The 24549-nt window shown below is 42.9% G+C and overlaps 1 protein-coding gene across 4 annotated transcripts in view; it reads right to left on the bottom strand.

Annotated features, from left to right (window-relative positions):
• CSMD2 (CUB and Sushi multiple domains 2) overlaps positions 1 to 24549 on the bottom strand; it is a 492033-nt gene that overhangs the window by 373540 nt on the left and 93944 nt on the right. For all 4 annotated transcript variants that reach the window (XM_081199993.1, XM_081199989.1, XM_081199994.1 and 1 more), the window contains exon 3: positions 21120 to 21232. In XM_081199993.1, the coding sequence (XP_081056119.1) occupies positions 21120 to 21232 (113 nt within the window). The remainder of the gene's footprint in view (positions 1 to 21119; positions 21233 to 24549) is intronic.

The following is a 24549-nucleotide window of genomic DNA, read 5'->3' as shown; positions in this document are numbered from 1 at the left end:
TACCAGGAGCTGTGCATTCAGTATTATGGTCCCAATTCTTTGAAACTTCTTCCTGGCTGAGATCAGACAAACCCTCTCTCTGTTGAATTTCAATATCTTGACAAAGACCTATCTATTTTAGCAGATATTTTAAGGAAGTTTTCTATTTTCCTTATGAATTCCAACTGTTTTTACCTACTATATGCTTTCTGTAATCTTTATGTACACTGGTTAGAAATGTCAATGATTAACTAGATGATTTTTTTAAAAAAAATACAGTTTCTGATTCCATAACTGAAAAACCCTTGTAAAGCTTTCAAGGAGCCCCAGAGTCCTCTAGAACACAGTTTCAAACAAAGCAACACTGAGCTATGTGACACTCTGGTTTCCCTAACAATTATAAAATTCACTCCAATATTTCACAGGTCATATTTCAGTTGGATGTGAGCTCTAGATAGGCTCACACCACCTGATTTACTGGTCATAATGTGCACCTCTCCCTCTGGTCCACCAATATCTTCTACGGGTGAATTTTGGGATCCATTAAGCTTTGTTTGCTGAGTATATGGGGGGGGGGAATTACTCCTCAAGCAACTGCCACTCCAGTTATGCTCAAAAAAGTGAGGCCCTCAACTACCTAAGTTCAACAGATGATTGACTGGTTGACCTTTAACAGGTGCTGGGGTTATGTGGTACCATGTATGTTATGATTCCATACCTGGAAGTAGTTCAATGCCCTCCAGGGTGTGAGCCTGCTATGGTATAGATTGGGGTCATTCTCAGGTGAGAAATGGGAGAGGAGTATTAGGTGATCCAGTGGGGGTGGAGCATAAGTCCATTGTACTTTCAGATATTTGGAGTGTATCTTATTTCTGTGTGCTTGGCAGTGACCATTTGTATTTGGGTTTTAAAACTGCTGAGTGTGTGAGTGGCCACTGAGCATGCTGAGTCTTCATTGGACTGGTGTGTGTAGAGTTTCTTTCTTCTGCAAATCTTGGGATTTCCTCAAGTGCTCTGATACTTCTCTCATAAGTGTGGGTGGTGTCTGATTGGCTACATAATATGACTACATAAAGACAGCTTTTGGAGAACAAGTTTACTATTAGTATGTAGGATATGTAAAACACAGTCTGGATGAATAGAAGATTCTCCCACTCTCTTCCCACCTTCACCACAATTCCTTTGGCCCAGACTTTATCTTAAACCAAGTACGGCTAATCGTCCTGCAATTCTTAATAAAATTTTGTTCAAGGTGAAATACAGCATAATCAGACACACACAGATAAACATGTGGTGCACAAACTTGCTTCTGGAAGTAGAGATTATGTTAATTAAAGTCATTTAATTTGAATTAAGATGGATTCACTCTGCAGTCACCCTCAGTAGCTGCCATCCTCCAACGTTATTTTTTCCAAAAGGAATACAACGTAGATTTTTGCCCGAATGCATGCGATTCCACCACCATCATCCAATAGTGTGGCTTTCATTCCCTTCTATTTATAAATGGCCCAACTGAAAAAAGCCATAAGCATCATAGAACTGTATTGCCTCACCCTGTGCAGCTTTCTTTACTTTCCTTGTCCCACCTCTTGATGCCACAATAAGACTTTGGTCCCAGGTACAATCTGATTCCTTTTATTGTCATCAACGTGGGTTCTTATATGTCCAGAGGGGCTGGCCTGTATTGGTTTGGGCACTTAATTGCAGAGGGCAGAGGTAGACAATGTGCTGCCCTCTAGATTTTGGTGGACATCAACTCTTCAGCAGGTCCAGCTAGATTATAGGAGTTGCAGTCCAGCAACATCTGGAGGGCACCACATTGGCTACCATTGATGTAGGGGTTCCGTGGTAACATTAGAACATGAAACCATGGTCATCCCATGCAAATTTAGACCCGCCTCTTCAGGGGAAGATGAAAGATTCCCCACATCATACACTGCAGAGGAAACATGATAGGGAATGATTTCCCGCCCCACCCTCCTTATTTTGTTTTACTAACGTATCAAACCAGCTGAAAGGACTGCAAAATGAAACTATATCTAATCCTTTGGCTAGGAAAGCGCATATTGGACAAACTGCTTTGAAGTTCATGGCTCCTTTACAGTCAGGCTCTGCTGGAGTGGTTGACAGTTTAATCATGAAAACGGAAAGAAACACCACCAGGTGAAGAAGAGGAGAGAAAAGTACCAGTCAGGGGCCAGGCGGATGTGAGAGGATTGAGATGAGATGTTTTACAAGCAGCTTAGATCCAAATCAGCTGGCAGAAGTGGATTTTCTGCGGCTGCATTTTCCCTTGCTCCACAAGTACCAGCAGAAGGATTCAAGCATGTCTTTCAAGCAATATTTGCTTCTTCTATTCTCCTTTACCAAATCCGCACACCACCCCAAGAAAGTGGAAACCCAGGATGTACAGCATGGGTAGGCAAACTAAGGACCACGGCCAGATCAGGCCCGATAGCCTTCTGGATCCAGCCCACAGACAGTCTGGGAATTGCTGCGTGGATCAGTGCACAAATTCTTTCCCTCTCCCTCTCTCTCCCTCACACGCAGCCACCGCCACCTCCACCCTCCCTCCTCCTGGCTTCTCCCCGCCCTGCCTAGAGGAGGAAGGGGGCTGGGCTTTGTTGGTGCCAGCAGCAGCAGTGCTTGAGTTGCCGCCATTTTAAGCAGCCCCTCTCTGGAGCCCTTTCACATCATCCCTCCACCGCCGCCAGTCTCTGCCACTCGCAAGACACAGGTAAGCAGCCACTGGGGCTCATGTTGGTCTTGCATCATTTCCGCCGCCCCCCCCCAATATAGTCTGCCCCGCCACAAGGTCTGAGGGACAGTGGACCAGCCCCCTGCTGAAAATGTTTACTGACCCCTGATGTATAGCATGAAGGATGAGCATCACAAAGCACTTTGTGGCTCCTTGGTCGCTTTACAAGGCCAAAGCAATAATAGCCAATGTTATAAAAAGAAAATGACTTTACACACTGAAGTGAAGAGAGTAGGTTAAGGACGGGGAGGAGCACCATAAAAGCAAGATTGTAAAAAACAGAAACAAAAGAACCCAATTAAAACATAGTTATAGAAAACACCCACTTGACATTTCAAAAGAAATAATGGTGAAGTACCGGAGAGGATACAAGAGTAAAAACACAAGGAGATCAAGGTAATAAACACAGAATCCAACTGAGGCATTACTTTTTAAAAGATGTCTAGCACTTATGAGATTGCAACCCTCACATCGCAGTCTGGTTGGTCTGGACCAACCTCTAGGTTCCCCCTAGAGAGCCTTTCCAAGGCTACCTTTTCCAGGGCTGTTTCACTCTCAGTGCAAGCAGCTCTTGCTGGATTTGACAACTTTCAATTAAAGAAATAAAAATAATTGTGGACTTCCTTGATGACGACAGGGGACAGAGTTAGGAAAAGCAGAACTAGTGAATTAAGGGCACAATCAGGCTACAATGAGAGTGGTTTGTGAGTAGGGTTAAAATAATTTCCCTCACCCTTTTTCTCTAGTTCACTGTACCCTGCATTTTACTCCTCCTGAATTTTGAATGAAATAGGACAATTTCTAAAACTGGAGAATGCAGCTCCTTCCTTTCATTTGCATAAAACACTACCAATCCAGACCTGATTGTTCATGATCACATTAAGATTCTGAAGGTGAATCCCATCAAGACTGAAGCGCTGATGGTGGTTGGTTCTTGTGGTGCAGGAAATGACAGTTCAGCCTGCTCTGGGTGGGGTTGAGCTCCCCTTGAAGGAGCAGGTATGTAATCTGGGAAGGTCTCTTACTTGAAATTGTAGCAATGTTCTCATGTTGATTTATGATACTTTGCCATCACCCTCTCCAACACCCAAAAGTTAATATTAGACTTTGTATGATGGTAGTTGTCCAAGTTCATAGGACCTATGCTTGTGTAGATTTTTATAATTTGTTTAAGCAAAGATCACACAATACTGCTTCATTTTTTTAAAAAAAACTTGCCCCCTACCCCACCCCAACCATGAAGGCATTCACAAGCACAGAAGTCAAAGCCCCTCACTCTGACGGCTTTCAATAACCAAGATGGGGAGAGATCAAGTTATGAGTCTCAAATTTCCTTTATGGGAACTTTGGTGTTAAACTTAGCAACCCCCAGAGGAAGTGTTCTGCCTGGTGAGCTTCCCCCACCCATCTCAGATCTGACCCACACAATTTGATGGAGGCTGCCCCTTTCCTTCCTTCTTCCCCATCCCCGCATATCTCTCTCTCTCTCTCTCTCTCTCTCTCTCTCTCTCTCTCTCTCTCTCTCTCACACACACACACACACACACTTTCAAGGCAACAGGTCTTCAGAGAGCTCTTTTGCCTCAGCGCTAATCGGACAACCCTCATGATCCCAGGAAGTGCTATAGCTGAGGTATATCCAGGTCATATATTACATTCCCTGTACAGAGACACATTCAAGGGTGGTCAGGAGTGCTTGCATATAAAAAGAAAATGCTATGTCAATGGATATAAAGTTGGGAGGGAGGTGAAATAAAAAGACCAGATAAATCCACCACAGTTATTAGCCCATCTGCTCATGCAAAGCAGTGCAAGTCATTGACAATAGATCAAAAGCCTGAAAGGCTACACACAAGCCAACTCGCTTCTAGCTGGAGACAATTGATACTTGCCAGAGCTTAGTGGGCAAGTGGTTCTTCTGCAAAAGACATTACCATGTTTTATACTTACATACACACACACACACACACACACACACACACACACACACACACACACCATAAGATTGGATCAAATTAGAAGCAGGAGGAGGGGGAGAGCTTCAGCCAACTCTCCATGTGGATGGAAACACCAGCAGCTCCGTTCCTAATTTTGATGGCTCTGTTCCATTGATGAAATATAGCCGGGAACCCAACATATGGAGGATAAAAATAAAACTCAAAAATGAAGTAAAAATTAAAAGGAGGGGAGCAGCTGTACAGCATCCACCGGGGAGGGGGCACATTCTTCCAAAGCTTTGATATCATGGGATGTCATCCTTTACTTTTTTCCAGTCTCTGTGATTTACACCTGTTTCCTCATTGCACAAGCCAGTTGGTACTGAAGGAGGGAGGAGCCTTATAAACAAATTGTCTTGGCAGAGAATCTGATGTTTTATCACAGTTAATTGGTAGCCAATATTGGAGAGTTTGCCTTTTCTACCAGATTCAAACACATTTAATGATTGTATGATCTGAAAAAATAAACTCAAGAGTGAACAGACAAAGGGGGAGGGAAAATACTTGGGGGCATAATTAACTAAGACCCAACATTTCCATCTCTGGTTCTCAACAGTTTATTACTGTTCAGATATCCCTTGCTTTGGACTAGTTCATACTAATAGTCACCTCTTGTTCTTAAACTGCAATCTGGGGATTGTAATCTGTTGCCCCTGGCTCTTGAAATCATGATAGAAATACTGAAGACAGAGAGGGGTTTTTTTTAGAAGATTTCACAACTTGCTGAAGAATCAGCCCATTTACATTTTCATTTTTTTAAAAAAAATCCCAGCTTGCCTCTTCCGCAAGGAAAGGGCTTGCGGCAAACACACAAAGAACGACCCATGTTGTGGGTACCAGAGATGTTGCAGAAGTTCACCTGAGTGATTGTTCTTAAAAGGGCTCCTTGAAAGAAAAGTGTGCTTCTAAGTACCTGCAAAGACACAGATGGTATCACAAAAGTGGACTCTGAAAGCCCTTAGGGTTGCAGAGACCTAGGGAGTGTGCACATTGCCACCTTAGAGCACAGTGAAGTTCTGAATGTCAGTTAATGGAAGCCACACAAGAAAAGAGTGCTCTTGTGAGAACAGGATGCTGAACTAGATAAGCCATTGGCCTAATTGGCCTAATGGAAGGTTCTTCTTATTTTAGATGCTTAAGTCAGAATCAATAGCATATATTTATTGTTCATGTCAACTGACAATGTTTCTATCTTTTTCTTTCTGTAACGTTTGCATTTTTTAAAAAAGAAGAACAACCCACCCACCCCAAAACTTTTTGGCTTGAATCAATACCCAAGCCAGAAAAGGATTCACAGCAGTCCTCCCGCCATCTTTATCCTTGCACCTACTCCCTACCGGCCATCCTAAAATGCTCCACTGTGCATCAAGAATGGAAGAGCAGTTGCGCTTGTAAACTGGAGACCTCTCAAGATCTACCTGCCATAGCTTTTGCAATGACTTTGATCAAGTGCTGCTCATTTGGTCCAGATGTGCTGCCCAGTTTGTTACGGAGGAAAACTAGCCTTCTCCATGCTGCTGCTACCACCAAAGTCTCCACTCCCTCCTTGTAGTTAAGTTTGCAGATTGGTGGACATCTCCTGAACCCCACCCCCAACTGGCTCAGGAAATGATCTGTAAATGATCTGTAAATGTATTTTGAGATGAACAGAGAGCATATATGGTCTATTTTATTAAGCAACGGTCTTTAAGATGATGTGTGAACGGCAAGCATTTGTATTTGCAATGTAAAGGATGAATCTCATTTCCTTTGGAAAAGCAGCGTCATGCTTTGCCATTAACATGGTCATAACGATTCTCCTCTTTCGTTCATCAACAAGAATCAAATCTTGATCTCTAGAATATGACATGATATGACAGCATTCTGTTTTTATGGCGACCAACCAGATGCCCATGAGAAGTATGCTAGCTGGATATGAGCATAACAGCATTCCCCACCTGTGATCCCCAGCATGATGTATCTGACAGTGTAGGTAGAATGTATCCATTGATTTGTCTAATCCTCTTTTAAAGCCATCTAACTTGGTTGTCATCACTGGCTCCTGTGGGAGTGAGTTCCATTGTTTTATTGTTTAACTATGCACTACATGTCCCCCCCCCAAAAAAAAAAAATTCTGATTGTTTGGGTCCATTTTCAGTTCAGTCCAAAAAGAGCAAAGGATAGTTTGTTCATTCCAGGCAGGGGGAGATCTCACCTGTGCATAAATATAGTTCCACAAAAGCAAGACCACAGAGGAGAAATGGAATTATTTCGATCTCCCACTCAAATATGCTCCATGAGAGTATCTGCAAAATGGGTATCTGATAGTGCAGACAAATTAGAAGATCAGTCCTCAATTGTAAAAGCACTTCAGAGCCACAGAGTGAGAAAGATACCATCTTTTTCCGCTTTGACTCCTAATTGTCTAAATAAGGACATGGAAACTGTGTCCTACTAGATTTTGCTGGACTACAACTTCCAACACCCCTGATCCGCAACCACAACAGCTTTTTCAGCCAATGTGCTATGAGGTGGGCAGAGCAGCGACTTGGGTGAATCCAGCAATATCCATAAAACAACATAGGATAGGTAAGTATGTATCTGTAGAGGTGGCTTTTGACTGGCAGATTCTTCAGGTGGTTCTTTAGGAGTCAACTCTGGGTTTAAGCTGCTGATTAGTTAGTATGTAGGGCTCATCATGTTGTTTAGATGTTTCTTTCCTGTGTCAGAATCTGTTTCCAATGCCTTCTATGGAACAGACTGAGGAGCAGGGGACGTGACCAACAGACAAAGGCTTGGTTGTGTTTCCTGTCTTTGGACTTGAGATGGCGATATAATCATTGTGGGAATTAACACGGTGGGATATAAATATGGTGGGAATGCTAATTAGGGAGAATGGGAGTTGAAGAGCATCAACATCTAGACAGCCACAGGTTCCCCACATCCCTGAACAAAAACAATGGTGAGGCTGCAGGTGCAATCTGCTACCAATACACTTCAATTAGCTGGCTTAACTGTTGCAAGATAGCTTACTGGGGAAAGGGATAGAATTTTTTTTCTGGAGAAGTCAGTAAGGAAAGCTGGCCCAGTGCTTGGAGGCCATGTGCTGCATTTGCTGCAAATGGGTTTCTCTCACTCATGTCTGCAAGCAAAGTCTCTCTCTCTCTCTATTTTCTAGCTGACTCGGCAAATGCCATTAAACTTCACTGCTTTCCCAGCCTTAAAAATCAATTAGTTAGTATATTAAGCCACACTGGCTGGGAGCTCATTTAAGTAATAAAAATCGTTTTTGTGTAGCTTAACAAAGTGGAAGGAGGAGGAGAAGAAAATGCACGTGGATGAGGCTGGGTTCCAAGTGCCCCCCGGGAGTTGTTTTAATCTGAAGTTGTAATGGAAAAGGAAAAGGAAGGGGGAAATCGGGGCATCTGCTTGAATTGCTTATTGAAATGGGATGCTAACACTAACAGTATTACCCAGCACACAGGACATAATGGCAGAGATAAGCGGAAAATGCCCACTCTTCTGGCAAACAGATCTTTGTCTCTTGGAACAAAATACAACATGCCTGTTTACCCGTAAAGACTTTAAAAGATACATTGACCCTCTTAGGAGATGCAGAGAGACAGGAGAGAGAGAGAGAGAGAGAGAGAGAGAGAGAGAGAGAGAGAGAGAGAGAGAGAGAAGGTCTCTCATCAGAGTGAAAAAGAATTTTGTATTTGTTTATTTTTTTAAATTAACAAAATGATTGGTGATCAGCAACTGAAGTTGTCCAGTTGACCAAGTGACCAGAAACATAAGAGCAGGAGCCTGTTTCTTCCTCTTCCTTGCCCATCCAGCTGTCCCTTGCCTGCTACCCATTAGGCTGAGTCACACATCAGCCAGGATCAAAATCTGGAAATGCAGCAACCTACATTTCAAGATGTTTTTAGCAAACGCCTAACTGCAGGAACGGTTTCCAGCCAGGATACATTTTGGATCTCACCCATCCATAGTCCAGGCTGATCCAAACTGGATCCCTGTCAGCCTTAGTCCTAATCATGGGGTTCTGTGAAGGTCTGCAGCTAGCACCTATCTCGCCTCTGTGCAACTTATTGAAGGTGAAGGAAGATAGCAGAGAGGGATCAAAGAAACACAGCAGTAAGCATACAGGCCCCAAAGGTGTAATAGGGTTCACTAGGGGTGGGATGGGGGGGTACAGGAACCTGCTAATGGGCAGGAAAAAATAAGGAAGCAGTTGGAGACAAAGACTCATTGTTTCTGTTGTCTCTGCAGTAGGCCTGAAACTTATGAGAGGGTTACATTCTGGGGTGGGGTGGGGTTAGTGCACAAAAGCAAGATCACATAAAGTTGGGAAGACCCCTGGAACTGCCACTCCTTCTTCCATGACCATATCTATCTGTCCAAAGCTAAAGCGTTGAGCGGGTGAGATCTTGGGAGTACCATAGGACCTTCCTAGAGGCCAGTAAGCAAGGTGGAAGGCTTAAAAATTTATTTCCATGATGGGTTTTCCTGCAGTGGAAGGAGCTTTTGAAGCCTTCCACCTTGCTTTCCAGGCTTTGAAGGCTCTTGTAAGATCTCTCACAACCCGTTTTGACATTCCCCCCCTGTCTCCTGCCCCTTATCTATCTATCTATCTTTCAGCAACACCTGAAAACCTGTGATCACATGAATAAACTGCTTGTAAGTTTCAGGACAACTGTACAGTAAATCTGCAACAAGAAATTGATGATGATGATGATGTATTTTCTGCTTATTTTCTTTGTATTTCTATCCTTTTCTATTCCTTATTATATTTACTTTTACTTGTGACTATGGATGTGTATGGCTGGTTGCAGTAACTGAAAATTATCTCTAGTTTCAAGTATCTTTTATTTCCCAGCTCCAATCTACAGCAGCACACTAGCAACAGACAACATAACAACCAAAGCTTAACAGTGTCTGGAAAAGAACAAAGTTTTTCATTCATTAGTTGTCAGCAAGAACAACTTTTTTCTTTCTGTTTTCTTTTGGAGGTAGCAGCCATTTTGTGTCAGACCACACCCCTGGCAGCAGCCATTTTGTGACTTGTGCCACTGGCACCTATTCCAAATTCCATATTTGTCTGTGGACCAATAAAAGGTTGGCAACGACTGCCTAACAGATAGTAGATGGGTATATATTTGTGTACACATTACTTGGCTAGAGAACTGCATTGCAAAATTCAGAGAAGTGCAAACTTTTTTTAAAAAAAAGTTCTGTTTGGTTCTGTATTGTTTTTGTGTGCCTTTAAATGTATTTATTATTTATTTGGCAGAATCTTAATAAGAAATGAAACCTATGAGTGTTTTAATGTGGTCCAAATAAAATGTCTGCCTCTTTCCTAGCTCAGAGTACCATTCTCTCTCTCTCTCTCTCTCTCTCTCTCTCTCTCTCTCTCTCTCTGCCCTTGACTTTCAAAAAACACACATATGGTATTATTAAAGTAGTACTCTCTGGTGATGTGAGGGATTGCACTATGACACATAGAAGAAGCTGGGCACCAAGATATGAAAATTTGTGCTGCATTAAAGAACCGAAGAACACCTTTTAAATATAAATATTTCAGCACACCAGTGGGGGAAATGCAATCAACCTGCACAAGATTTATCTGTAGACAGGATAAAACAAACAAAGCAAGACTAGGTGAGGGCTGGTTGTACGGTGTGTGATGGGTTTTTTTAAAATCTAGAATATGAAAATTCAAAAAGAGAGATTAAAACATCCCTGAGGATCTGAATGCTGTTTATGCGGATTTAAATTACCTCAGGCATAGATGCAAACTGAAATTGCTCATCAGCTAGGGAATTTCTAAGTATTGAAGGCTGAGAATGGTCATTGCTTAAATAAAAAAAGCTACAGGCCCATTTGTATTTCTTATGTATACAGGAGACAAGGAGACCCAGGAATTGCCTGAACAGGCCCCACCTATGCTGATGTATTTAATCACCGGCAATGGCTTCAGAAGTGGAGAAACTCTCAGAGGGCTAACTGGCATAAAACAAATCTAAGATTTTTCTTTTTATTGCCCTCCACAACCCCCTACCGACTCAGCTGCAAAGTCCAGAACATTACTAGCTCCAGGGTATTGTGGAGGATGTAAAATGATGGACAAGCTTCTTCTACTACCACTACTACTTGCTCTGTGTGTGTGTGGTTGTGGGGGCATTAGGAAAAAAATTAGGGAGCTGTGCTCCTGCCAATGTTGAGCCCTACTACAGAGAAACTGTTGGATAACCTGACCTCCCCATGGAGAAATTCAGAGAAATGGTCCCTGCAATTTATCTGTCTGTACATAGGGTGGAAAAGTTCAAAAACTTGAGACATGTACTCAAATTCTTAGGGATTGAACATTTCATGCTCTAGTAAATGGAGGGTGGGGTCCTGTTTATGGAATTCCCAAGAGGCATCTGGTTGGCCAGTGTGAGAACAGGATTCTGGGGAAGAAAGACTTTTGGTCTGATCCAGCAGCTGGGCTCTTCGTATATTCGTATGAAAATCACCGACATATTCTAGGTCCTAAAAGGCTCAAGCCATCTGGAAGGTAAGTTGAAAAGAAAGAGGCGCTCTTTAGAGGCTGATCAATAATTTAAGGCATTAAGAGGGATGCGGCTGAGTGCAGGTCATTTGTTATTTTAAGCACATTAAGCTGCTTCCTAACAGGCTGCAGCCGATCAGGCAAATGAAATGGTCTTGGGGCACTGATAAGGAGAGAAAGGGGTTTTTCCTCTCCTAACCTAACACAGCAGCAGCAAGAGGAGCTTTATAATAGGGATGGTCAGTGCTGGTTGCCTAGAGGTCTTGGATGTTTGGCACTGTCAGGTGGAGGGTGGATTTCAAACCAAGGGGTGGCAGATGCTAATAGGATACACTTTCCTTCCTTCCTTCTTTCTTTCTTTTTCTTTTGCTACAGCACCACCTCCTGTAGCTAAATGTAAAATGGTAGCTCCACATGCAGAACCAATTGCATATGGCATCCAACAAGTCTTATGGTAGGGTAACCTGCATATACAAATACAAATCTCTTATTAGAAACCCAACCTTTTATTTTACCTCCTCAGCCCCATCATAAGTTGCTACTGGTCAGAGAACTGAGAAAAAATACACCAAAATTTGACCAGGACAACTGCATAAAAACTTGGCCAGAGGCACCAATCAATACCCTCATTTTACAGCTTGGTGAGATTAAAGGGGCTTCCAGATTATTACTATTTCCAACAATCTGGCAAATTGATGTTGCACACAGAACATTTATTTGGCACTCTTGTGCAGCAAACCCACTCTGTCCTCCCCAAATCATAATTTTTTTCAATAAGAAAATTTACAAAAATATTCACTGGAAAGTGTGGGATAATAATTCTGTGGCAGATAATGGGTGTGGTTATTTTTTAATTAAAATAATAATAATTTGTAACATTACTTTCTATGACTAGATCATTGGAAATCACTGGTCTTCTGCAGGGAGCCATGAGATCTACCTGTAGATTCTGATCTACCTTCTGGTTTATAAAACATGGAAGGATCTACATTTTTAGATGCCAAGTACAGAGCGCTGGGAAAATTAGTTCAAGAGACTGATTAGGCTACAGAGGAGACTGGGCTGTGCCCAGACAGCAGTTCCTAAGGTTCTCAGGACCAGACACAGATGACAGGGTTGCATAGGCAAAGGAATTGACTAGGGGGAAACTGCAGACAGCAACAACTTGGAGGCACAGGGGCAGATCTACTGTGAAACTAATGAAGCTTAAACTTCAGGACCCCTAATAATCCTGGAGAGAGCCCAAAAGCGACTTTGGTCTAATCCCATTGTAGAAGATGACAGTAGTTACCCAGGCCTTGCTGCTGGTTGCAAAGGGCCCCCCATAACAGTTCAAGCTTCAGGGCTCCCAAAATGTAGGTCTGCCACTGAGTAGGCAGCAGGTGGAACACCTGAAAGCCAAAGTGTACCTAAACTCACGGCAGTAAATACTACTGAAGGAAGGATTTTGACACAAAGATTTATATAGCTGGTAGTGGCAAGGGACTTGCTCTCCTAGAGCTTCCAACTCTACTCTTTAGTATTATAGTTTTCTACTTCAAGCAGAAACCCTAGCAGTGCAAGAACTGGTGCCTTGCCCACAAGGCTCCCAATCTGAACCTCGTGACAGATCCACATTCACGTTGTGCTATCTCTATTGTCATATATCAAAATAGCTGTTTGGATTGCATATTGTTATTTTTTAACCAGCCTCATAATTTATTCTCCTCTCCACCAAGTAGAAACTGTAAAACCAGCAATGTCTGGTGTTAAATCTGCCTGCATTTAAATGCATTAAATTTGTGAAAGATGCAGATGTTCTTATAAGATAACTATTATGGAAAAGACTTCAAAGATCATCCAGCAGATCGCACGTGTGTAGGAGTAATACAGCCAGGTTATTTATTTCATAAAAATTCTACACACACAAATACTGCTTGATTGTTAAAAAACTTCAAAGTGGTTTACACAAAAAAAAGATAAAACAAGAAAATCAAGAAAAAAATTGCAAACGTACTTTAAAACATACAAAAGTTAAAATACTAAAACAGATTAAAATTTCCTTTTAGACTTTGTCTAAACAAGAATGTTTTTAGCAGGCACAGAAAAGAGTGATCTCAATAGGCAGGAAGTTCCAAAGTGCAGATGCTGCCACACCAAACAACTAAGTTCTTACAAGTTTGGGTATTATGTGGCATCTGTAGTAGTGTCAATTCTGCTGAAGCTTTTGAGTGGGCACATGTGGGTAAGGTTAAGAACATTTCATCCAACACTCTGTTTCCAATTATGAAATATCATGTGCTCTGAGGACACTTGGAAACAAAGTATGCAAGTGATGATCTGTCCCTGGGATCTTCCCCCAGGATCTATAATTCAAAGGTAATAAATAATAATTAATAAAGGTACATTGCTTATAACACACTTCTGAACATAAAGGTTCCACCAAGCTATCATGACTGACTGTCAATACACCTATGGTCCATGAATATATCCGGTCCTTAAAAGGAAAGTCAATATAATCTAGAGGCTGCCACCACAATTTCATGGTAGCAAATTCTATGTGTGAATTTTGTGTCATGTCAGTTTGTCCCTCACACATACTGGTACAGTGGTGCCTCGCAAGACAAAAAGAATCCGTTCTGTGATTCTCTTCGTCTAGCGGTTTTTTCGTCTTGCGAAGCAAGCCCATTGACGGATTAGCGGATTAGCGCTATTAGCGCTATTAGCGGCTTTTAGCGGCTTTTAGCAGCTTATCGGCTTATCGGATCAGCTGATAAGCGGATTAGCGGCTTAGAAAAGGGGGGGAAGGAAAAAAAACCCGCAGGAACTCGCAAGACATTTTCGTCTTGCGAAGCAAGCCCATAGGAGATTCGTTTTGCGAAGCACCTCCAAAACGGAAAACTCTTTCGTCTAGCAAGTTTTCTATCTTGCGAGGCATTCGTCTTGCAGGGCACCACTGTAATTGACTTCGCCAGATGACCCTGAGTTCTAATATTGTGAGAGATGGTAAAGCGATCTAGTAACTGAACCATGTGTTCCTAAAGTTAAAATAATGCAGTCTTAGAAGGCATGCAAAATCAGATAGGCTTGCAAATCAAACTGATGGGCACGCAAGAGAGCGGAAAGCAGAGTGGCTTCAGGAACACTTGTGGGGGATGAAGACAATTTGAATAGTGCTACAGAACCAGCCTGTTAAAAATACAAATAAAACATTTTGGGCAAAAAAAGAAAGGAAAGCGTTGGGGGAGGGGAACAGAAAGAGAGATGGAGGGAGGGACTCTCTCTCTCTCTCTCACACACACACACACACACACACACACAGAGTTAGAGAGAGAACTGCTTTACTTAAGGCTGCTTCTCTCTGTATGTAAATGCTTCAAATTTCTAAAAATAAGCAGTATGCTTCAATGCATAATTACTGCTTTTCAATGTTGATGTTTGTGGCCATCAAATTTGTCACAGCTGGAATCACAACACAAGAAAATGAATCCTCACCTACTTTCAGAACAGAGCGCCTCTATGGAGCAGGATAGCAAAGCACAACACTTTTCTCGATTGGATGCTATAGTACAGAACCTTCACAAACCACCTAAGGAAATGAGCTTGAACCATGGCATGACAGATTTCAAGTCCAGCATTGAACAGGAGGTTCGACAAAGAGACCACCAGGTCCCTTTCAACGCTATGATTTCCCTGATAAGAACAATGCAAAAGAACGTTCTCTCTCTCTCTCTCTCTCTCTCTCTCTCTCTCACACACACACACACACACACACACACACACAACACCAGAACTTGTGAATATCAAATGCAGCTAAATGTTGGAAGATTCAGGACAGATAAAAGGAAGTAGAGTGCATTGTTAAACTTTGAAACACACTCTCCCAGGAGGCAGTGATGGCCACCTACTTGGATGGCTTTAAAAGAAGGCTGGCCTCACTCCTTCCCACCCCCCACCCCCCGCTCCCCGCCAAGACAGTGTGTGGCCTGTGAGTTCTGTGTTGAAATACTCTTGCAGTCCACTTGGTATGAAAAGTTGGGCCGCCCTGCCTTAGATACATGCTTTAGTTATTCGGCTTGTAGCAGTTTAATTTTGTTCAGAACACTTAATAATGTCCGTATCTGTGGCCATATCATGACTACGCCATCCCCTAATGGAATAGCTCTGCCTGAGAACTGCTTCTTATAGACTAATTGCTTGACTTGGTAAAGACTCTAACATATGCAGGCAGAAAGTAGCAAGAGGAAGGAAGCCAAAGAGAACTAGTCCCACCATATTTTTAAACTAACAAAGTTCCACATAAGGAGACCAGATCTCCATGCCTCTAGGTCCCTGAACCAATTAGAATGGGAGAAGTCATGGATACAGACCTGCACCAGAGCTTTGTCGCCTCATCTTGACCTATGCCTACTAACAGAGTTATTAACATTTAAAATAAGAGTCTTCAGAAGGTCCAAACTTACTCCATGTGTAGATTAGAGAGGCTTAAACAAAGGAAATGTAAATTTCATCCAGATGCCCTTTAGGACTGGCCTTAGAAAATCTTAAAATGCAGTTTGGACTTTTCAAAAATGGAAGCAAATAAATGTCAAATCTGATCAGTCCTTGTGAAAATAACCCACAGCCACATTCTAATAAAGCTAGCTGTTTGGATGTCAAAGTACTACATATGCAGCTGAGAGTAGGGAGGTTCAGATAATCCCCCACTCATTCGGGGGGCGGGGGCAGGAGGCTCATGTGAGCTAGCCATGCTTACCACTTCTGCCACACCTGGTAGCCACACAGCTCTGCTAGGAATCCCCTTATCTGCCTTGAGAGACAATGGATTGTCCCTCCGGGTGAAGTCAAACCAGTGCAGAATCACTGTGGCTGCAGAGACTGGTAACTCATAACTGCTGCCTCCTGCATGGTTTTTGATGCATTAGCAGCACCAAAGTGACCCCTCTGGGGCACAAGCCTGGGCAATGTATATGGAAGTCCTGAGCTGCCCAGGCAACAAGACCCGCCCCCGCTCCCAGCTTCACTGATGTGGTCTAAAGGAAAACAGAGCAATACATTTGGCATGTTTGGCAGAAACCACCTTCTTGACCATTGGACCCACTATTGGTCTCATCCATTCAAACTGCTGAAGCCTGTCTTCAAAAGACAAGGCAAGTCCCTAACCCACCAAGGGTTTGAGACCCATTGACTACCTCCACCTAGTTTAGCCAGCCAGTGAAAGCTGTTTCCTAAGGTGTGGCTGATGTCATATGATGACAGCATCTAGGAGCCACACATGAGAGCTGGATGCAGGGTGGGGACCAAGGGTGAACAAACTACCCCAGAAGGAGCATGATAATAATACTACTGTTCCCCATCACCCCATACATTCCACATGACCACACTATGACACTGAAGGGAGTTTCATCTGAACCTTTCTACTTTCTTTGAGCAATCCACTGCTGCCTCCTGGACTGCTGAAGAGGCAGGCTGTTTTTACATCAAAACAGCAGTTGCTGCACTTTGAAAGGTCACACATTGCTTTCTGACAATCTCTGGGGTTAAACTGAAGAAATGCAAGTTTTGCTCGTTTGTAGCATGACTCAGCTGCATGTTGCTCTGACTGACTGGCAGCTTTGACAACAGAATACCACCTTCTTATCCTTGTCCTCCCACCAGTTTTTCAACCTCTTAAAATTAAATTGGTCATGTTTTAGTTGTTTCATTCCTTGATTTCCCTTCAGTATGAATGTTGTGGCTGCAACCTGAATAAAGAAATGTGAAATTGATTAATCATATGCATTTGGTTGTGTAGCTGATTGATATATCAGTTAGATTAGCATATGGGTTGAAACAATATTTCTGAATCAAGAAGCACACTTTTTAAATGTAAATCTTTGTGCCACGGCAGGCATTCTTTTAGAAGGCTAGGTAAAGGTAAAGGGACCCTGACAATTAGGTTCAGTCGCGGACGATGCTAGAGAGAGAGGGAGCCATGTTGCAGTGCTCTGTGTGTGTTTATATGTAAAAAGAGTAGATTAGCCAAAATGATGTGTTGCTGAGGTCTGTCACACAAACTGCGAACACTCTGCAGATCCCTGTGTGCCGATGTCTGTTGGCATCGGTCGCTGTGATGTTTGGGTAGAAGAAAGCTTTTGAAGCTCCCGAATGAATGACCAGGAGGGAGAGAACATGACAGTTGGGCATGTGTTTCTGCCAGGGTCCTACTCGAGTGTAGGACAAGCTCCTGACAGGCACTTGCCCTTCTTCTGATAGGAAATGCTCTGTGGGGCAGGGAACACAAAAAATAGGGTGTCGAGGAGGGTCAGTTGGGGGAGGAGTGATTAATGTCCCTATTTTCATCTGAGGAATGTTAATAATAATAATAATAATAATAAATTTTATTTATATCCCGCCCTCCCCAGCCGAAGCCGGGCTCAGGGCGGCTAACAACACTAAAGTAGTGCAACATTCTAAAAACATTATAAAAATTAATTAAAATCAAAATTGATAAACTAAAGTTCTGTAAAGATTGCCAAAGGAGGGAGTCAGGCTGCGCCCTGACCAAAGGCCTGGTGGAACAGCTCTGTCTTGCAGGCCCTGCAGAAAGATGTCAAGTCCTGCAGGGCCCTTGTCTTTTGTGACAGAGCGTTCCACCAGGTTGGAGCCGCAACCGAAAAGCTCTGGCTCTAGTTGAGGCCAGCCTAACCTCTCTGTGGCCTGGGACCTTCAAGATGTTGGAGGGTATGTACTCAGTGAGTGGGCTATGAGGGCCTGGTGGGACTGAAGCAACCATGGATGAGAAGGAGTCAACTCAGTTGTATCTCATGCTTCCACCAGTGAGCGTTGGATGGGGAGCATACCCTTTCCTGTCTGCCACCTGAGTCAAGTGGCTCCATAAAGCTCATAGTATGCCTCATTCTGCCTCCAGATGTTGTTGGACTCCAGCTTTCACTACCCCTGAGCATTGGCCATGCTGACTGGGCCTGAGATCCAACAACATCTGGAGGGCCAAAGGTATCCTACTCATGGATTAACCAATTAAACACTCTAACTTTTCCCCGCAGACACAGACTGCTAAACGAGCATCAAACTGAATACAGCATGCATTTGTTTTTTAAAAAGGTTGACATTGAAAAAGGTGGACAGCCTGTCAGAATGATGTAGGGATAATGTGCAAGAGACAACTGAGCCAGTATTGGAACGAGGAGTAAGTATGTGTCTCTCTTTTACAGTGAACACACAAGAAGAAAAAGCAGATACAACTGCTGCGCAAATGTGAGTTTTAAAACTGAAACGGCAATTTGGATTGTCCCTAAGATGCTGGGAACTCCAAAGAGATCTCAAGGTCATCATCATTTTACATATGATTTTCATCCTGGTGCAAAGGGGACGCCTGAAAAAGCATTAAGAGACCACAGAAAGGTCCAAGCCTAGGTGGGATCAATTCCCAAATCTTTCAAGTCACCCACTCCACTTCACACCTCCTTCAACATCTGACGATGTTTGAAATGAATTGGTTCCTAGTCCTAATGAGAATTCTAACACAAATTCTTCTTGGTTTTTTTTTTTTCCTTAAAAAAACACACCATTATGCTTAGTTTATCAGTAAGTGGGATGGATTGGTTCATTAAGACATCAAAGGTACAGTATAGCTGCTACTTTCTTTATCCAATGGACAGACCACCATCAACCATCAGAGCACCAGACAGTCACGGTAGACAGCATGATGCCCAGCTAAGTGCTTTGAAACATTGAACCAGAAATCAGCACAAAAAACTCTGAAACTTTATTAAGCCCAGCTTGTTGTTTTATAGAACTGCTCCTTCTTTATTTGCCTTATGATAAAGAACAAACCTTCTCATCACTGCATTTAGCTTTCCCTGACTTGTTACTCATGCCCTCCACGCAAACAACAGCACAGCCAAGAGGCAGCGGTTTATAAATTATAATGCAATTCTGTCATGCACACGGTATTAATGTGCTTATTTTAAAAAACAAAAAACCTCGTCCTCTGCTATGATGAACTGTTGTTGGTATTAACCAGGATGTGGTGCGGAATTCATACTGATTTCCCATTTACTGCAAAACACTCCCTCAATTTATTTTAAATGTCACTTCACCATATATTCATCAGGTATGCTGTAGAGGTGATTGTAATTAATTTCACATCGTACCGACATGGCTAGCATACGTAATCCTCAGGGAAGGGTACTAAGAGCACTTGCTTGTCTGCAAGCCAAGGCAGGCAGTCTGAACTCCAAATCAGTCTCTCTGTGATGGATAGAAAGATATAGAGACAGACAGAGATGCAATCCATGTCTCTCTATATCAGGCATAGGCAAACTCGGCCCTCCAGATGTTTTGGGATTACAGCTCCCATCATCCCTGACCACTGGGAGCATATAGTTAGAGCATATTGCCCAAGCTCCCACTCTCATTCATGGCACTTTGACTCTCAACTCGATTATTCCCGAATACTTTATTCCATAAGTTAAGTGCAGGGGTCTGCAAACTTTTTCAGCAGGGGGCCGGTCCACTGTCCCTCAGACCTTGTAGGGGAGGACTATATTTTGAAGGGGGAAAAGAACAAATTCCCATGCCCCACAAATAACCCAGAGATGCATTTTAAATTAAAGCACACATTCTACTTATGTAAAAACACCAGGCAGGCCCCACAAATAACCCAGAGATGCATTTTCAATAAAAGGACACATTCTACTCATGTAAAAGCACGCTAATTCCCAGATCCGGCCCACAGCCTTAGTTTGCCTACCCATGAATTAGGGCATGGTTTAAACATAGCTCTAAGATGCACGGATAGGTACAAGCTGAAAACTTTGTCTCAACACTGGACATGCTCCTTGGGCTTCTCTTTTGAGTGGGGTGGGCACAGGGCACGATTCACATCTCAAGAGATGGAATTATGCAAGCAAGTAGGCTCTCCTGCATGTGGGATGAACCTCTTCAGTGGCATATTTAACAGTGGTGGACCTTAGGGTCTCAAATTTCAGCAGCTCCCTCAACACCAGAATTTGGTACCCCTACACCTCTCACACTCCATGTGCTTTTGTGACCAACATAACACACTCAGCCAACCTATTTTTGATTGCACTAAGCTTCTCTGATCTTATTACTAACATAAAACTTCTTCTCAGTTACCAAATAAAAAACAACGCTATCAATATAATAAAGGATCATTAATCTATTGCCTATTTGCTTGGAGATATCTTTAACTGAAGATTAGAAGAAAATCATTGTCTTGTCATTTTGGATGTCACGCTTCTAGTTATTTTACTCACATGTAAAATTCCATTTTGAAAAATTGTTGCCTGATAATGAAACTTTGGACAATTGTATTTAAAATGTTACAGAGCATATTAAGAATAGGTGAAAATGAAAAATGGGTTGACATTTCCATGGAATTACTCAACATTTTGATTCTTTCTTACACATACACATAATTTGTCAATTTAGCCATTGTTCTCTCTCTCTCTCTCTCTCTCTCTCTCTCTGTGTGTGTGTGTGTGTAGACTGATAGATACAGTAGATGAAGTTTCTTTGTTGTTGTTTTTAAAAAAAATGTAAGGAAAGGAGTATTGGTCCAATTTTAGATTCAAAGCAATAATATAGTTAGATATCCCCCCCCCCAAAAAAAAGCATTTATATACTAAAATATTAGGGTGGTGAACAGTAATGTAAAAACATAAAAAACCACAATTAAAACCAAGATAGAACTGCAGCAAAATACAGGACAGAGTACATAATGCACAGAATTACCCTTAAGAAAAAAGACAGTGGTTTTGAGTTGCAAAACATAATTTGTCCCAGAAAACCCAAATGGATCTTGACCTCCTGTACAGAAGCAAAGGCTGGACACCAAAAGCTGACCTACCTTCATAGTTTGCCTGAAATCCTTGAGCACTGACAGCATAATCGCTTACAAGCCACAAGGACAGCACCACCCCAGTACTCACGATGGGAGGAGGCAGTTGGAATCCTGTTAACCTGAAAGAGATCACAATGGGAAGAATCACACCAGGCACTTCCTATTAAACATGTAATGCAGAATCATCCTGTTACCAACCTGCCCAACCATCTCCTGCCTTCCTTTTAGGTGAAGGTGTAATGCTGTAAAACGGGGATTACTCAGACTGTGGCACAGTCCTGACCTCTTGTCTTTCTCTGCACTACCTGGGTTACATGACTGCCACCCACAGTGGTTGGTGCCAGTGGCGTAGCGTGGGGGGTGCAGGGGGGGTTAGGGTTAGGGGGCGCAAATCCACGGGTTAGGTGGCGCAAATCCACGAGTTAGGGGGCGCAAATTACTTGCCTTGCCCCAGGTGCTGACAACCCACGCTACGCCACTGGTTGGTGCCCCTTTATAGCTGACTCTTTAAACTCTCCCCAGACTATAACCCACCCCAGGCCACATCCCTCAGCAGCCCCTACTTTGCACCCTCTGTGGATGCTTATGCCTGGATGGAATGTGCCCTTGAACTCTGATCATGTTTCTTGCTTGCCTGGAAGGAGAGAGAGAGGAAGGGGTGTGTAAGTGTGTGTGTAGAAACAAGGCAAAAATTACATTTATTGTTCCATCCACTTTTGCCCTTGCCCTCCCCCCCCCACTGGCATTTGGCCCCAGAAAGTGGTCCAGAAGGGAATCTACCCCTCAGAATGAAAAGAAGATTGCCTACCCAAGAGCTACAGTAGATGAACAAAAAGGTTGACAATTACGGCAGCTTCATATGTTCATTCACACTGATAAAAAAAGCAACACTTATGTCTTTGCCGTCAAAGTAACTCATAGGGCAGGCTCAATGAGCTTGACAAAGGCTGACTCGATATGTGAATTAAAGATAATAGCTGGTGACATTCTGCGGCCCTCGTAGGTTCCATCCCTGAATGACTTTTCTTCCGCAGCTAGATGGCAATTGTTAATTTTATTAACACAGGTTTGTTCAGCAATCATTTCTGAACTGGCATTACGATATCCCAGGTATTAATTCCCAGCTGTTCTATTGACACAGCTGGGAAATAGCTGATGTACATTTCTGATGAACAATTACAGTTTTATCTTCCAATCCTATTGCCTCTCACCTGGCTAAGGCAATTTATTTTTTAAAAAAGCTTTAAATGTGGATTTTAATTTAAAGTGCTCTCTCTCCCTCTCTCTCTTTGCTTTCATCAGCTTAAGACCTAAAATTATACTACATAAAAACACTAGAGAGAGGCAATAACTCAGTGGCAGAGCTTTGAACACAGAAGTTTCCAGGTCCAGTCCACAGCAACTCATGAAGCAGGGCTGGAGGAAGGCACTGAAGACTCTGCCAGTCAGTGTAGGCAACACCAGGATAAAAGGACCCATAATCGGACTCAGATGTAGGGACAAGGGAAAAACTCATTTGGTCCACTTTTCCCAGTGGGATGACCCAACACAATGCTACCAAACTTCTTTCTGGACTGGAACACGACTCTTGGTTGGATAACCCTTTTCAGCATATTTCATGATGCAGCTTCGGTGTGAAAAATGTGTGCACCCCTTGCTAAATAAAAAATGCACACAAAAAACTGAAGATTGTGTGTTTTTATGTAAAAGGAGCTGTACAGGCAATTTATGTCCACACTTTTAATGTGTCCCTTCAAAAAGTCCACACAAATTGAGGTTAAGCATCAGTGAGACTGACAAAGGACAGAATTACTTATTCTGTTCACCACCTACCTAGAATAAAGCAGTTCCCTAGGTTTATTTGTTGGTTTATTACATTTATATACCACCCTGCATTCAAGGATCACAGGGTGGTTTGCAGTATGAAACACAAAAATACATAACATAATAGCAAACAAAGCAACACCCCCCTCCTCAGTTTGAAAAGCTGTAGATTGCTAATTAGTCATAGGCCTGGGAGAAGAGGAGTTTATTTTTTTCTGCTATTGTTGTTGTTTTTTCTATTATATTTTGTTCTGCTGTTTAAATTGTGTGGTGTTTTCTTTTTTCTTTTTTAAAAAAGTTAGCTCTCTCATATGGTTCCTTCAGAACCATAGCTCTCATTTACAGTTATATTCCCATAATATAGTCCAGGGTTTGTCAACTATTTTAGGCCCATGGGCTCATATACAAACCACAGAAACTGTTATGTCCTCCCCCACAACCAAGTACACATCACAACCTGCTGCATCTTTCAAGCCTAATTCAGCAGGGGGCTGTTGCAGCAGAGAAGGCCTCTGAGGTCATAGGTGTGCTCACGAGCACCACCCTGCCAATGCAATATATATCATATGTGTCTGCAGTTGGCAAGGCAGTGCCTGCGAATACCACAGCACCCCCAGACTTCTCACTTGGTGCCATTTACACTTTAAAAAAGTTTGCTGGATTGTAACAAAGTCTCCATTGTACCAAAGTTGGACTTTGGGGTACACATGACCTTCCTAAACTAGAGTACTCCCTGACAGGTTCTGTTAAGGTTGCCTGAAGCCCAGTTCCCAATATCAAGCTCTTAGGGGAGCGGGTGGCATTGTGGTCTAAACCACTGAGCCTCTTGGGCTTCCTGATCAGAAGGTCAGTGGTTCAAATCCCCACAATGGAGTGAGCTCCCGTTGCTCTGTTCCAGCTTTTGCCAACCTGGCAGTTCGAAAGCACACCAGTGCAAGTAGATAAATAGGTACTGCTGTGGCGGGAAGGTAAGTGGCGTTTCCATGCGTTCTGGCTTCCGTCACAGTGTTTTGTTGCGTCAGAAGCAGTTTGGTCATGCTAGCCACATGACCTGGAAAGCTGTCTGTGGACAAATGCCAGCTCCTTCAGTCTGAAGTGAGATCCAGGGCACTGGATTTAACCGTCCTTTACCTTTTTACTAAGCTCTTAATAAGATAAAGATATGACCAACTGCCACAAATACATGGAATATGAGAGTCTACCAGTGCTCACATCCTCCATTCTTACATTTTCACCCTCCAGATACACACATCAACTTATATCACAGGTGAAATAGGGGGGAGCACATTGACCTCCATTAGTTGTTAAAGCAACACACAGGTACACACTTTGTCTCGCAGGGGATTGACCTGGCTTGCGTGACGGAGACCTGGGTACGGGAAGGCGAAGTAGTCTCCCTACATGAGATAACACCCCCAGGTTTCTCTGTCCTCCATCAATCGCGGACTGTAGGTCGGGGGGGAGGAGTAGCATTGTTATTCCGGGAGGATTGCTCTTTCAGAGCTCTGCCATCACCGGCGATCTCTGGCATTGAATGTGTTGGTCTCGTGTGGGGCACCAAGGAGAGCTTGGCTGTCTGGCTGGTGTACCGACCACCCAGCACATCTGCAGC

Source organism: Podarcis bocagei (genome assembly GCF_964188305.1).
Source record: "Podarcis bocagei genome assembly, chromosome: 7".
Classification (NCBI taxonomy): domain Eukaryota; kingdom Metazoa; phylum Chordata; class Lepidosauria; order Squamata; family Lacertidae; genus Podarcis; species Podarcis bocagei.
Note: the sequence above shows the minus strand (reverse complement) of the source record. Positions and strands in the feature narration are given on the sequence as shown.